The sequence below is a fragment of the Notolepis coatsorum genome (assembly GCF_963971535.1).
Source record: "Notolepis coatsorum genome assembly, chromosome: 15".
NCBI classification, from domain to species: Eukaryota; Metazoa; Chordata; class Actinopteri; order Aulopiformes; family Paralepididae; genus Notolepis; species Notolepis coatsorum.
This window is the reverse complement of record NC_140179.1, coordinates 76,271,677-76,286,393: the sequence shown is the minus strand read 5'-3', so window position 1 is coordinate 76,286,393 and position 14,717 is coordinate 76,271,677. Positions and strand designations below refer to the sequence as shown.

At 45.8% G+C, this 14,717-nt stretch overlaps 1 protein-coding gene across 1 annotated transcript in view; it reads right to left on the bottom strand.

Moving 5' to 3' along the window:
• Window positions 1–1,046: 1,046 nt before the first annotated feature.
• LOC311242093 (cytochrome P450 2F2-like) overlaps window positions 1,047–14,717 on the bottom strand; it is a gene marked incomplete at both ends in the record, with an annotated part of 41,045 nt that continues 27,374 nt past the window's right edge. The window contains 5 exons of the mRNA XM_084331044.1: window positions 1,047–1,234; window positions 1,340–1,481; window positions 4,205–4,306; window positions 4,668–4,753; window positions 8,000–8,138. Of these exons, the coding sequence (XP_084187170.1) occupies window positions 1,047–1,234; window positions 1,340–1,481; window positions 4,205–4,306; window positions 4,668–4,753; window positions 8,000–8,138 (657 nt within the window). The remainder of the gene's footprint in view (window positions 1,235–1,339; window positions 1,482–4,204; window positions 4,307–4,667; window positions 4,754–7,999; window positions 8,139–14,717) is intronic.

Genomic DNA, 14,717 nt, shown 5'->3' with positions numbered 1-14,717 from the left:
TTTTTGTAATGTCAGATTTAACACCAACTCTTTTCAGAAAAGTGGGAGTATTTCATTCTTTATCTGACATTACAAAAAAATCAAAAAGGATAAATGGTTATGATCAGGGCTGAAGTTGAATTAAAGATTTATGACTGTTTAGACTGCATTACTCTCTGTCACAGTGATCTCCTGGTTGTTCCCCACTTAGGTTATCTAACTATTGCGCCGCCGCAACCAGAAACACTGGCCTGGCCTGCTTCTAAGTTCAGTGACCTGACTGCAAAAAAATAAAAAATAAAATATTTTTTTAGCTTTTTTGTAAATGTTTTCAAGTACCACCAGCAGTACCACTAGTGGTACGCGTACCACAGTTTGAGAACCACTGAGTTAGACGATTAGTCAGGATAACTAACCAAGTAGGGTCCATTTGATAGATTTGGTAGTTTATTCCATGGCAGCAAAACATTTTACTGATTGTTAGGAGCTTCGTTACCTTGATTGAAATTACGGATTTCTGGTTTGAACATTGTTGGAAACATTTGGGATGCTGTGAGTACACAACTCAACAAAATATATAACATAGGTCTAGTGCTACTAGTAGTTTTTATACATTTTAATGTTGAAATGGTACATAATTATCTTTAGCTTATTTGGTCGTGGTCTGTTGTTTCACCAGAAGTCAGGCTCAATTCACTGCTATTTATTTCTGGTTTTCTATTTTGAGCCAGGTTTGGGTCAGGTCTGCGTCAGATTTGGGTCAGGTTTGTTGGTTTGGGTCAGGTTTGTTGGTTTGGGTCAGGTTTGTTGGTTTGGGTCAGGTCTGTTGGTTTGGGTCAGGTCTGTTGGTTTGGGTCAGGTCTGTTGGTTTGGGTCAGGTCTGTGTCAGATTTGGGTCAGGTTTGTTGGTTTGGGTCAGGTCTGCATCAGATTTGGGTCAGGTTTGTTGTTTTGGGTCAGGTTTCGGTTCAAACATAGCCTTGAGTCATGTTTGGAATACAAATTAAATCTTTTTCCAGGTGCGTTCTGTTTGGGCCAGGCTTCCAGTTTCATGAACACAGACAGCCCTACTGAGCAGCTCTGAGTCGGACCCCCAGGCGGTAGGGTTTTGGGGTATTAGTGACCCCAAAGAGGAGGTTGTAGTCTGGCGGTCCTGCATCCTCTGGCCAGAAGAACTGGAACCTCCTCAGCAGAGTCACCATGATCAGGAAGAGTTCCATACGAGCCAGACCCTCACCAAGGCACATACGAGGACCTGAGAACAATATCATCATCATCAACCATACCAATACCAATAGAGAAGACCCACCAATAGAGAAGACCTACCAATAGAGAAGACCTACCAATAGAGAAGACCTACCAACAGAGAAGGGAACGAAGGCATCTGGCTTGAAAAACTCTCCTTGGTCATCGAGGAAGTTCTCAGGGTTGAAGTCATGAGGGAACTTCCACTGTCCCTCTTCACGCAGTGCTGATGACAGGTTGGGGATGATCATGGTGTCCTACAGAAATGTTCATTGAGAATTCATCTGTTAAAATGTCCAACAATTTTCTCTCTGTGTAACAAGCAGCCAGATGATCTATCCTGTGCTGAGAAGGAGGCGGCTACAGCATATAATGAATAAATAAAAACCTCAGCTTCATCCTGGACCTTCTACATAATGTAGGATTGTGCTTCTTATTCCCACAGCTGGAAAACAAACAGAATAAACCCTGGTACAGTCGCTGCACTCCCTGTAGGCAGACTCATCGTTGTTTTTTATTAGTCCCACCACCATTGTATTGTCTGCAAACCTGATAATAGTATTGCAGTCATGTACAGGAGTGCAGTCATGGGTGAAGAGGGAGTAGAGGAGGGGGCTCAGCACACAGCCCTGTGGGACGCCGGTGTTCAGGGTGAAGAGGAGGGGGCTCAGCACACAGCCCTGTGGGACACCGGTGTTCAGGGTGAAGAGGAGGGGGCTCAGCACACAGCCCTGTGGGACGCCGGTGTTCAGGGTGAAGAGGAGGGGGCTCAGCACACAGCCCTGTGGGACACCGGTGTTCAGGGTGAAGAGGAGGGGGCTCAGCACACAGCCCTGTGGAACACCAGTGTTCAGGGTGAAGAGGAGGGGGCTCAGCACACAGCCCTGTGGGACACCAGTGTTCAGGGTGAAGAGGAGAGGGCTCAGCACACAGCCCTGTGGGACACCAGTGTTCAGGGTGAGGGTGGAGGAGGTGTGTGGGAGAGGGCAGAATGTAGCTCTGAATTCATCTAGTGAGGGTGAGAGGCCAGATTGGAGATTATCCAGGACCAGCCTCTCAAAGCACTTCAGGATGATGGAGGTGAGTGTTTCGTCACCGGCGGGATGGAGATGATTTTGAAGCACACAGGAACAACTTCCTCTGCTAGTGGTTAGCGGTTAAAGATGCTTATTTTACCCAGGTTCACCTGTCTACGGCCACTGGATGAGAGAGGTCATGTATCATATTAAACTGGAGAAGATCAGGTATACTATCAGAGGCTGTACCGAAAAATTCCACAATATTTGGGATCCTTTCCTAACTTTCTTTGAGGGTATAGAAGCGGATAATGTGACAGAGGCGATCTGACTGGCCTTCCTGGTCTCTCAGCTTGTTATTTTAATTTTTTTCTATTATGTTCTTACTTTTCTTCTTCTCTATCTGCAGAATGCAAGAGATATGTGACTGCTGTTGGGTGATTTAAAAGCTAAAAGGAAAAAACAATGATTAATAAACGATCTAAGATATTTTAGAATGATTTTGTCTGGTATAGGGGTGGGGGGAGGGAGGGAGGGAGGGCCTTATTTTATTTTTATTTAATTTTTAAATAAAAAAACCTTGTTCAAAAGATGCTTATTTTAATTTTACCAGGTCGGTCAATTAAGAACAAAGGACAAAAGGACCTCTCGAAGGGTAACACAAAATGTAATACAATAAAATAAAGAACAATTCAGATAAGACTATTGGACACAGACAATACATACATCAATAATTAAAACACACACCAAACAAACAACCAAATAACATTACAAGGTATGTAAGACATTTTATAGTGTTAAAAGGCTGGGTTACAGTTGCAGGTGTAAACAACTCTGCGATAGAGTCCTTAAAAGTAGTGAGGGGGATCAATTTGTCCATTTTCTTATGCATCTCGTTCCAACAGCAAATTGGGAGGAGGATTGAGCAAAGCAAGTGTTGAAATGGGGAACATCCAGATGTCAATTAGGAACTCGTTCAACTGCTCTTAACGGCCGGGGATGCCATCAGGGCCAGCTGCCTTACATGCATTAGTTCAGTTCATTACTGAAAATGACCTGTCATTTAATTATCAAGCGGGCAGAAAAGTGGCAATTTTTTTACTTGAACTTGAGGACTGCATACTTTTTTTGCAAACCAAAACAACATACTTTATCTATAGCACATGCATGAGCCTGGTCTCTTTTGAAAGATGAAAAAAAAATCACTTTTAGTGCTAACGTAATAGAGTAACATAGGTCTGAACTTGAGTTGTAGTAAAACTTGTTACTCAAGTTTTTCTGTAGTAGTTAGTAGTCCAGAGGTAGTATTTCCCCAGAAGGTGGTATGGCTTACAAATCCAGACGGAGCCATAGCCTGAAGCCTTATGTAGTACATATCCAAATTTCATAAAGATCCATTCAGAAATGAGTCGTTATGCCAATTCCCAATCCCCTTCCTGGTTGTTTAGTTTAGTTTAGTTTATTCGGATCCCCATTAGCCATTAGCCATTGCGCACTCTACCCCCTACCGTCGGTCTGGGAGGGCGGAGACTATCACATGCTTCCTCCGACACATGTGTAGCCAGCCCACCGCTTCTTTTCACCTGGCAGCGCGGACTCTCACTGGGAGAGTGTAACGTGTGGAAGGTCACACTACCTCTCTTAGATCCTTCCCTCGCTGTGCTGGCCCCCCGACCGAGCTGAAGGAGTCGCCGTTTACAACGACCAGGACCCACCCCACCGGCTTTCCCACCCGCTAACACTGCCAATCGTGTTAGTATGGACGGTCGGCCAACCCGGAAGCACCACAGCTGGATTCGATCCCACTGTCTCTGTGGTGGTAGACAGACGCTTAGTGCGCTGCACTACCCGGCCGCCCGTTTTTACACATTTTATGTATGTATTTTATGTTGTGTAGTGTTTAGGAGCCATTAGCATCAAGTTAACAGATGTCAGATATATACATAGTTCCTGATCCCTCTTACCTTGGGAATAGAGTATCCCAGGAGCTCAGTGTCATTAATAGTACGATGGAATATACTGAGAGGAACAGTGTCAGCTATCCTCTGAGCTTCATGGACCACAGCCTGCATGGAGAGAGAGATGAGAGATGAGAGGGACAGTGTTAGATATCCTCTGAGCTTCATGGACCAGAGCCTGCATGGAGAGAGAGATGAGAGGGACAGTGTTAGATATCTTCTAGGTTTCATGGTCCACAACCTGCATGGAGAGAGAGATGAGAGATGAGAGGGACAGTGGAACCTGGAAACCATCATATAGAACCATCATCTTGTGTCTGTTGTCAGAACACTATACCTGCATCTTGTGTCTGTTGTCAGAACACTATACCTGCATCTTGTGTCTGTTGTCTGAACACTATACCTGCATCTTGTGTCTGTTGTCAGAACACTATACCTGCATCTTGTGTCTGTTGTCAGAACACTATACCTGCATGTATGGCATCTTGTGTCTGTCCTCAAAGCTGGCCTGATCCTTCCCCTCCAACACCTGGTCTATCTCCTGTTGACAACGCTCTGTGAGAGAGAAACACCTGGTCTATCTCCTGTTGACAACGCTCTGTGAGAGAGAGAGAGAGAGAGAGAGAGAGAGAGAGAGAGAGAGAGAGAGAGAGAGAGAGAGAGAGAGAGAGAGAGAGAGAGAGAGAGAGAGAGAGAGAGAGAGAGAGAGAGAGAGAGAGAGAGAGAGAGAGAGAGAGAGAGAGAGAGAGAGAGAGAGAGAGAGAGGTTATGTTATTCATTTTAATTTCAAACCTTTATTTATGCAGGTAAAAATCTCACTGAGACACTCATTTACAAGAGTGACCTGATCCACCAAACATACACAACAAATACATAAAACAAGTTCCAGACAAATACAAGACAATTAACTCAACAAAAATCTTAACTCAATCAGCGCCAGACCCGAGGAAAGTCGGGTTAACTCGCCAACCGTTCAGCGCCAGCCTGAGTATAGTCAGCTTTTCATCATTATTTCTTTTATTCGATATTTTTTATTAATTTCTCTCACACGGACCTCTGGGTTACCATAGGGAACCACTCTGAGATTGCTAGAGTGCAATACCGGCTGCATCTTGATAGGAGGCAGTATCGCCCACTCTTCTAAACCTTTTTTTCACACCGTGACCCTGTGTTACGTTTAATTCACTCCGGGCACAGTTTTCTTGGTCAAACGAGTCTATCGGTTCACTCGATGGCATTGAAACGCATCCAATGCCCCCGATGCATGTGTCGTGGTGGATTATGTTGGCGACACGATGGAGGCCAATACTGGAAATCGTGATCAGACAATTGGAATATTCCTCCTAGTGAAGGTAAGGACTATATGACATCAATCCTGCTTTGATCCAACCATGATTTCACACCGATCGCAACAACCATGTGTAACGTACTCCAGAACATATGCCGTTGGTGACGATCAAAGCATCAAAAAACGACCCCCCCCCACCCTGTCATGCATTCATGATGAAACATAATACCTATTATATACATTTGATTTGTAAATAGTAGCATGTCCAGGTGAGCAACGCCAACGCTTTTAGTAAAATTCACATATTGCTCCATAGCACCGTTTTCTGGAATTAACCAGGATCACTCTGAAACTATACTTATATTCACCACGGTTTAACACGTGAACGTATACATGAACAAAATTATTCTTTTTCTCATATTGAACGATGGATAGTTGATGTCAAATGAGCCATAGTATTGTATCCATAGCTATAATATAGAATATAGATATAGCCCTGCAAACACCACCACGCATTCCTATCTCTTAGAGCGGTGGCACAGTAGGAACAAAGATGCTCTAGGCTCGCGGCGCTGAATGAGTTAAGAGAGGCTAAAATCTAGATAAATTAAATTAAGAGCAAGAACAAGAACAGGCCCCCTCTCAATATTGTGTTGTGTATACAAAGTTTAAAATCCCCAATGGGAATTAGGTTCGGAACCTCAGTTCCTTTTGTAATAAGTTCCACATAGATGGGGCAGAATAGGAAAAGGCTGTTTTTTCTAGTTCTGTGCGGGCAAATGGTACAGAGAGTGAAAAGATCATGTGAGTGCAGGCCAGAACGACTCTGTTTCAGCACCATGAGGGACAACAGGTAGCGTCTATATTAATCCCAGCCGAAGAGTGCAAGAGCGCTTCCGCATTCTTCGCCGCGCAAGGCGCGCATGCGCATGAGGTCCTCGCTTGGTTCAGACGCCCCATTCAACACGGTAGCCTTTGGTTCATATTAGCAACGCTGGTCGCAACGCTGGTCAATCACATTAACGCTGGTCAATCACATTAATCACAGAACACGCCATATTAAAGCGCTAATACGGTATATATAATAATATAATATAATAATAATATATATACGCGATGGACGCAGCAGGCGATGTTTGCATACTTCATATATGTGTCTACCTCTTCTTGCTGTCATTACATCCATGTATGTGATTGATTGATTGATTGAAAAGTTATAACACGCCATTCTCGAAGTCAACTTCCTGTCTGTTGTTGCTAGGCAACTGCAGCGTGGGGGGAAACTGCCCCGCCTGGTACATTGTGTACGGTTCATTTAGTGCAGAAACGGATCGTTAAAGCGTCAAATTAAAGACTATCAAGCAGAATTTTCTTTAGTCCTTCACAATGCCAAAGAGCTGCTGTGTTACGCGTTGTACTAATGACAAAAACAGAAATCCAAATCGCAAGTTTTATACCATCACGGAGGAAAAAGTGGCTGGTGGCTAACGTTCGGCTAACTCGCTCTGTGTTGTGGTCGTGGTAGCTACATGCTAAGCTAACGTTAATTACATAATATCGAACCGATAGGAGCTTATCTTATCTAATCTTACGTGGATGTTTGATCGGGTAGTGGCACACGTGGTACCACCACGTAAGATTAGATAAGATAAGCTCCTATCGGTTCGATATTATGTAATTAACGTTAGCTTAGCATGTAGCAGACAGACAGACAGACAGACAGACAGACAGACAGACAGACAGACAGACAGACAGACAGACAGACAGACAGACAGACAGACAGACAGACAGACAGACAGACAGACAGACAGACAGACAGACAGACAGACAGACAGACAGACAGACAGACAGACAGACAGACAGACAGACAGACAGACAGACAGACAGACAGACAGACAGACAGACAGACAGACAGACAGACAGACAGACAGACAGACAGACAGACAGACAGACAGACAGACAGACAGACAGACAGACAGACAGACAGACAGACAGACAGACAGACAGACAGACAGACAGACAGACAGACAGACAGACAGACAGACAGACAGACAGACAGACAGACAGACAGACAGACAGACAGACAGACAGACAGACAGACAGACAGACAGACAGACAGACAGACAGACAGACAGACAGACAGACAGACAGACAGACAGACAGACAGACAGACAGACAGACAGACAGACAGACAGACAGACAGACAGACAGACAGACAGACAGACAGACAGACAGACAGACAGACAGACAGACAGACAGACAGACAGACAGACAGACAGACAGACAGACAGACAGACAGACAGACAGACAGACAGACAGACAGACAGACAGACAGACAGACAGACAGACAGACAGACAGACAGACAGACAGACAGACAGACAGACAGACAGACAGACAGACAGACAGACAGACAGACAGACAGACAGACAGACAGACAGACAGACAGACAGACAGACAGACAGACAGACAGACAGACAGACAGAGAGAGATAGATAGATAGATAGATAGATACCCTGTATATGTGGATGGTTCATCAGGTAAAGGAAGGCAGTAAGCAGGGTGTTGGAGGTGGTGTCTGTTCCAGCAAAGTGGAGATCCAGCATCATCGGTATCAGCTGACTATCATTAAAGGACGAGCCGTCATTCTGTCTCTGGAGAGAGTAAGAAGAAGACAATGGTCCTCATTCTCGAACGTGTTCGTAAGTAACTTTGTAAATATCTTGGTAAAAATGTTGTACCAACAGATTTACGGAAATCCTCCTCCGGATTCTTGAACGTGTGAAACGGTCTACGAATGTGGCCAAAATCTTCGTAGCTGGGTTCCCACGAATGAAATACGTCACTCATTCTTAAACTGAAATGCTCATTCTCGTTGATTGAATTTGCATACAGACACGCTCCACCAGCTCCTTATAAAGGCGAATGAGGCGTGTGCAAAACAGCAGAGGTTCGGCATTGCCCTGCACCATGCTGATCCATTCAACAGGTAGCGCGGAAGCGATTTGCGACTGATCTCAGAGATTAGATTAAAATGTATTGTTATTATACAGCAGTATATTACACCATCCAACCAGAGTGGATAAATAAATGCTCCATAAATAAATAAATGTGTCGAGAAACGGCCTAGTGAGGCAGCATCAGCGCGCGAGCACACACACACATACTGTATACGTGCAAAATGAATCGTTCCAGCAAAGTAGGCTTCTATTATTCTAATGACGTGTTTTATTAGGTATTATAGTAGTAAGTCCTACTGTAGAACATGACATATTAGCATAACATCTCATTTAGTTGTCAATAATGAACAACTGTGTGATTGGCTCTTGTGTGGTTAGGTCTCTCTCCTATTAGGTCTCGCCTTAGACTGTCACCTTGGCTGCATGGAACCTCTTAACTCATTGACTGCCATAAGCTTTCGCGATCTTTACTAAATGGCGCCAGCGTTAGACAATTTTAGCAATGTTTGTAGACCCATCGTGTGTTCTGTATTATAGCTATGGAGACAATAGTATGGCTCATTTGACAGACATTGTTCATAGCCATTACTGACTAATTAGTTCATTTCTACTGATCGTTTTTGTCAAGCATGTTTTACGTCCGGTAAAACACAAAACTGTGATCGTTACAAAAACATGTTTCAGGTTCGGTAAAATAGACATAGAATATATCTTACCTTAGCCAGAAGGTATTCCAAAAAGAATAATTCCAAGTGATCGCATCGCCATCGCGATTACCAGTGTATATGTCTATACTCGTTTATATGGGAAATACGCTTCAGGCAACAACATTTCGAGGCGGTCGCTGTGTCTATCTGTTGAGGCAGGAGGAGAAGCCCTTGCCAGAAAAAAAGAAAGGAAAACGTCTATCCACACCAAGCCATTCCAGTTCAAATGTAGGCGATATTGCCACCTGGTGATATTCAATCGCCATTGCAATTCCAACGTTGGCATATGAATTAGAGACACCTAGATGGCTCCGGCTGACAGTATAAAATGGGGATCAAAGGAAAAGATCAAAATCTCGGGTTTTGGCGTTCAACGCATGGCGAGATAACCCGAGAAATCTCGGGTAGGGCAGAGAAAGAATGAAGCCCTAGACATATTTTCAGAAGATTTACCTAAAAGTACATACCCAAGTAAATGGAATATTGCTCTACTACTACAAGTTCCATTTGCATGTTCCTGTAACGTTCTGGGTTCTCTGGCATGTTGCCTGAGAATCCTACCACCATTCTGACGCCTGTCACTTGCCTCCTAATTGTCACTGATTGTCTGTGTTCCCTGATTTTCTGTCACTTTGTGGTGCTGGTGGTGGGTGGGAATGGGTGAAATTTTTTGTCATTATGGCTCCCTACTGTGTCATTGTTTTAGGCCATCCTTGGCTAGCCGCACACAACCCTGTAATTAATTGGGCCACGGGTGAATTCTCAATGGGGAACGGCGTCAAGTCGGTCTCCGGCGAGAGTTTACCCGCCCCTTCTCCCTCTTCTTTTTTGTCTCCCTCTTCTCTCTCCAGGATGGTGGGGAGCGTTGCAGACTCTGTCATATCTCCTAATCCCGATTTAATAGGCGTGCCTGAGATCTATTTGGACCTGGCGGACAAGCACTACCGCCTCATAGGTCATACGACGGCCCCATTAATCTCCTACCCGGTACCTCTCCACCCCGTGGGCGTATGTTCTCCCTCTCTCGCTCCGAGACAGTGTCCATGAACACTTATATTCAGGAGGCATTACTCGCAGGGCATATTCATCCGTCCACATCCTCTGCCGGCGCTGGGTTCTTTTTTGTAGCAAAAAAGGACGGTACCCAGCGACCGTGCATTGATTATAGGGGATTGAACAACGTTTCCATCAAGAACCGTTACCCACTGCCTCTCATGGACACCGCCTTTGAGTGCTTACAGGGGGCACAGGTCTTCTCTAAACTTGACTTACGTAATGCATACAACTTGGTCAGGATTAGAGAGGGAGACGAGTGGAAGACTGCATTTAACACGCCCAATGGGCATTATGAGTATTTAGTCATGCCCTTTGGTTTAGCTAATGCTCCGGCAGTTTTCCAAGCCCTGGTTAACGACGTGCTGTGGGATTTAAGTGGGGTGTCAGTTTTTGTGTACTTAGATGACATCCTAATTTTTTCTCGCGATATGGTGCAACACCAACTGCAGGTTCGTGAGGTGCTACAACGTCTCCTCAAGCATCAGCTATTTGTTAAGGCAGAGAAGTGTGTGTTTCACACTGACACGTTTCCTTCCTGGGCTTTGTGTCGACGAAGGGTGATCTTCGCATGGATCCAGCCAAGGTGAGTGCAGCACATTTTTACAGGCGTTTTATTCGCAATTTTTGTGCCTTAGCTAATCTTTTAACAGTTCTCACTAAGTCCTCTCTCCCTGGCTTTGAATGGTCGCCTAGGGCAGAGTCTGCCTTCTGCGACCTCAAACGTCGATTTACCTCCACCCCTGTACTGATCCGCCACGATGCAGAGACTCCGTTCATAGTGGAGGTGGATGCCTCTGACATCGCGGTGGGGGGGGGTGATCTCTCAGAGATGTTTAAAGGACGGTAAAGTGCATCCTTGCGCTTTTTTTTCATGCCGGCTGTCTTCGGCCGAGCGTAACTACGACGTGGGTAATCGGGAGTTGTTGGCAATCAAATTGGCACTGGAGGAATGGAGACATTGGTTGGAGGGGGCGGCACATCCCTTCATTGTTTGGACTGATCATAAGAACTTGGCTTACATCCAAGGGGCTAAACGCCTTAACGCTCGCCAGGCCAGGTGGACGTTATTCTTCACTCAATTTCAATTTTCCATCTCCTATCAGCCCGGTTCCAAGAACGTCAAACCTGACGCTCTGTCACGGCAGTTTGACCTTCCGGGTCGGGAGGAGAAGCCCCACCCTATTATTCCACAGGCCTTGATTTTGGCACCCGTGTCATGGGGCATAGATAGGGTGGTAAGATCGGCTCTGACACGGATCCCGGTGGGGGTCCTCCAGTGCGGATGTATGTGCCCAAGGCTGCACGCTCGCGCCTGCTGCAGTGGGCACATACCTCCTCTCTCACCGGCCACCCTGGGGCCGCCAGAACCCTGGAGTTTATCCGTAGGAGGTTCTGGTGGCCGACAGAGGAGGGGGATACACGCTCCTTTGTGGCAGCCTGCCCGGTGTGCGCGCGCAGTAAGACCTCTCGCCGTGCGCCGGCGGGTCTCCTCCGGCCGCTTCCTATTCCCAAACGTCCCTGGTCGCACATATCCCTTGATTTTATTTCTGGCCTTCCCCTGTCAGATGGGTTCACTACCATTTTGGTGGTAGTGGACCGTTTCTCCAAGGCGGCTCACTTCATTCCCCTTCCCAAGCTTCCCTCGGCCAGAGAGACGGCAGACCTGGTGGTGCAGCACGTCTTTCGGGTCCACAGGCTTCCAGTGGATATTGTGTCCGACCGGGGTCCTCAGTTCGCCTCCAGGTTCTGGAAGGCGTTTGCCTCCGGCCTCGGCGCCTCCATCAGCCTGTCGTCTGGGTTCCATCCACAGTCGAACGGGCAGACGGAGCGCGTCAACCAGGATCTGGAGGGTGTCCTGAGGTGTTACGTTGCCGGGTGTCCTGGCTTGGACATCGTCTTCCGTACCCCCTTCCACAGAAATTATGGTTCCAAGGTAAGTGAAGCTGTTTACATCCTCTAATGGGTTTTGTTACATGGTTATGGGTGTGTTGTTCTTGCTGTTGATACGCATTACTTTGGTTTTGGATGAGTTTATTTTGAGCCCGAGCAGAGCAGCAGTTTCTTCCAGTTTACCCGATTTTTCCTGCATCTGTTGATGTGTGTGAGCCAGTAGTGCCAGGTCATCAGTGAAATCCAGATCTTCCAGCTGCTCTGTCAAGCTCCATTGTATGCCGGTTTTTCTGTTGCTGGTTGTTTCTTTCATCACCCAGTCTATGCAGAGGAGGAAAAGAAAGGGTGAGAGCAGGCACCCCTGCCGCACACCAGTCAGGACCTCGAAAGCTTCCGATATACATCCTTCATGGAGGACTTGACATCTCATCCCTTGGTAGGTGTTCCTTACAATGTTGATGATCTTTGCTGGAATCCCATAATGGGCCATCAGTTTCCACAGCATTTCCCTATCATTTACAGTTTCTATTTCTAACGCTTGATACCGGTTGTGTAGTGCCACTTTGTAGAGTTCTGATGTACCTATATCCTGAAAAAGCTGTATGTTGAATTTTACCCTTCCTTCCCTGTGCTTCATGCATTTTAACTTCAGCTGGATCTTTGCTGTAAGGAGGTGGTGGTCAGATCCTGCGTCTGCTCCTCTTCTGAGTCTGACATCCAGCAAAGAGTGCCTAAACTTTTGGCTTATGCAGATGTGGTCAATCTGGTTTTCTGTGGTGTGGTCAGGAGGAGACACCCAGGTGGCTTTATGGATGTTCTTGTGTTGGAATACCGACCCACCGATGACCAAGTTGTTGTCTGCACAGGCTGCTGCGAACCTCTCTCCATTTGCATTCATGGTGCCTAGTCCTTCTCTACCCATTACTGGTTCAAAGCCGTTGTTATTTCCCCCTATCTTAGCGTTCATGTCTCCCATCAAGATCATGATGTCCTTTCCTTTCCTGGCCTGGAGAATGGTGTATAGATGGTTGTAGAATTTATCCTGGTTTCATCATCAGTGTCATTGGTGGGTGCGTAGCATTGTACCACTTGGAGGTTTATTTTCTTGTGTGTGGTTTGGAATTTGGCTGTGATGATCCGTGAGTTGATGGGTTCCCAGCTGATAAGGGCCCTCTGTGCTTCTTTGGACAGCATGAACGCTACTCCCTCTGTGTGTGGTGCAGAGTCATCTGGATGTCCTGAGTAGAGTATGGTCTCTCCACTCGCCAGCTTGACCTGCCCTGACTGGAGCCACCTGGTTTCCCCCAAACCAAGGAGAGATATCCCGTACCTCTTCATCTCCTCCGCAATCACTGCTGCCTTTCCTCCAGCATACATGGTCCTCACGTTCCATGTCGCTATGGTGGTGGGACGCCTTGAGGTCAGAAGCTTCGAGCATACAGTCTCCTTGCGGTTTTCCATGCACGCCGTCATAGTCTCTTTAGCTTGGGGCGCTGAAGAGGCTTCCTTCACAAGACGTAAGGATTTCGTCGACGTTTTTGTAGCTATAGGTTTTTTTTTACGGGATGGGGTCGCTGGCCCCAAGCCCAACCCCCATCTCTGGGGGAGGGTTTTTGGAGTTGGCTCGTTAGTCCTCTTCCCACGCCTATTGTCTTCCAGGTGATGGATTGCAGCCTCATACCACATGAGGCCAGACAGGCTGAGGGTTGTGTACAAGCTGTCTCGGCACGTCAAGCCCAACCAACTCCTGCTACTGTGTATTGAAAGCTGCACTAGGCAAGCTAACCCTACCAGAAACGCAAGACAGATGAATTAATTATGAGTAGGTATTATTGTATTGTATTATGAATTCATAAGGCGTATATATTGTTGTATTGTATTATGAATTTGATTTTTTTTTTAATTGTTGTTTTAATTGTCTGTATGACATGTGAATGTTGTGAGTGTATAAGTCTGTAACTGTATTTTACGTGTTATGGACCCCAGGAAGAATAGCCCCAGCACTGCTGTGGCTAATGGGGATCCAAATAAACTTAAACTTAAACTGATTGTCTGTGTTCCCTGATTTGCTGTCACTTTGTGGTGCGTGTGGAATGTGTGGAATGCAACCTCAAGTAACCCCTGTTTCCCTTTGTTTCTAGCCGGTTCTTCACTATCTCTCCAGTATCGGTACGCTGAGGTACCCTGGACTGTCGGACGTTCCCTGGCACCTGATCGTCTGACTTAATTTAGTTTTCTTATTTTTGTGCTCTCTCTGTTATCCTACTGCTCTAGTGCTGTTCCTAGAATTAAAATGATCCCCTTGTTAAAGAGCAACTACTCTCTGCCTCATTCTTGTCCTCCACAACTGGTACCTTGGAAGCACTTACCTCCGCCGTAACAGTTCCTGGTATCTAGGGACATCTATGGAAGTATTGTGTCTGTTACTATGCTTGAGTAAATTGTAATGAACCAAAGGAGAATATAAATAATTTTGATTATTTCTTTTTTTCCCATCTTTTATGGTGAATAACACCATGCTAACATTGATCAGCACCTTATTGAGATCAAGTGTACAAAAAATCTAAGCAAATGAATAAAGTGCAGATGATTTACAGGGGTTTTTGTAGATACAGTACTG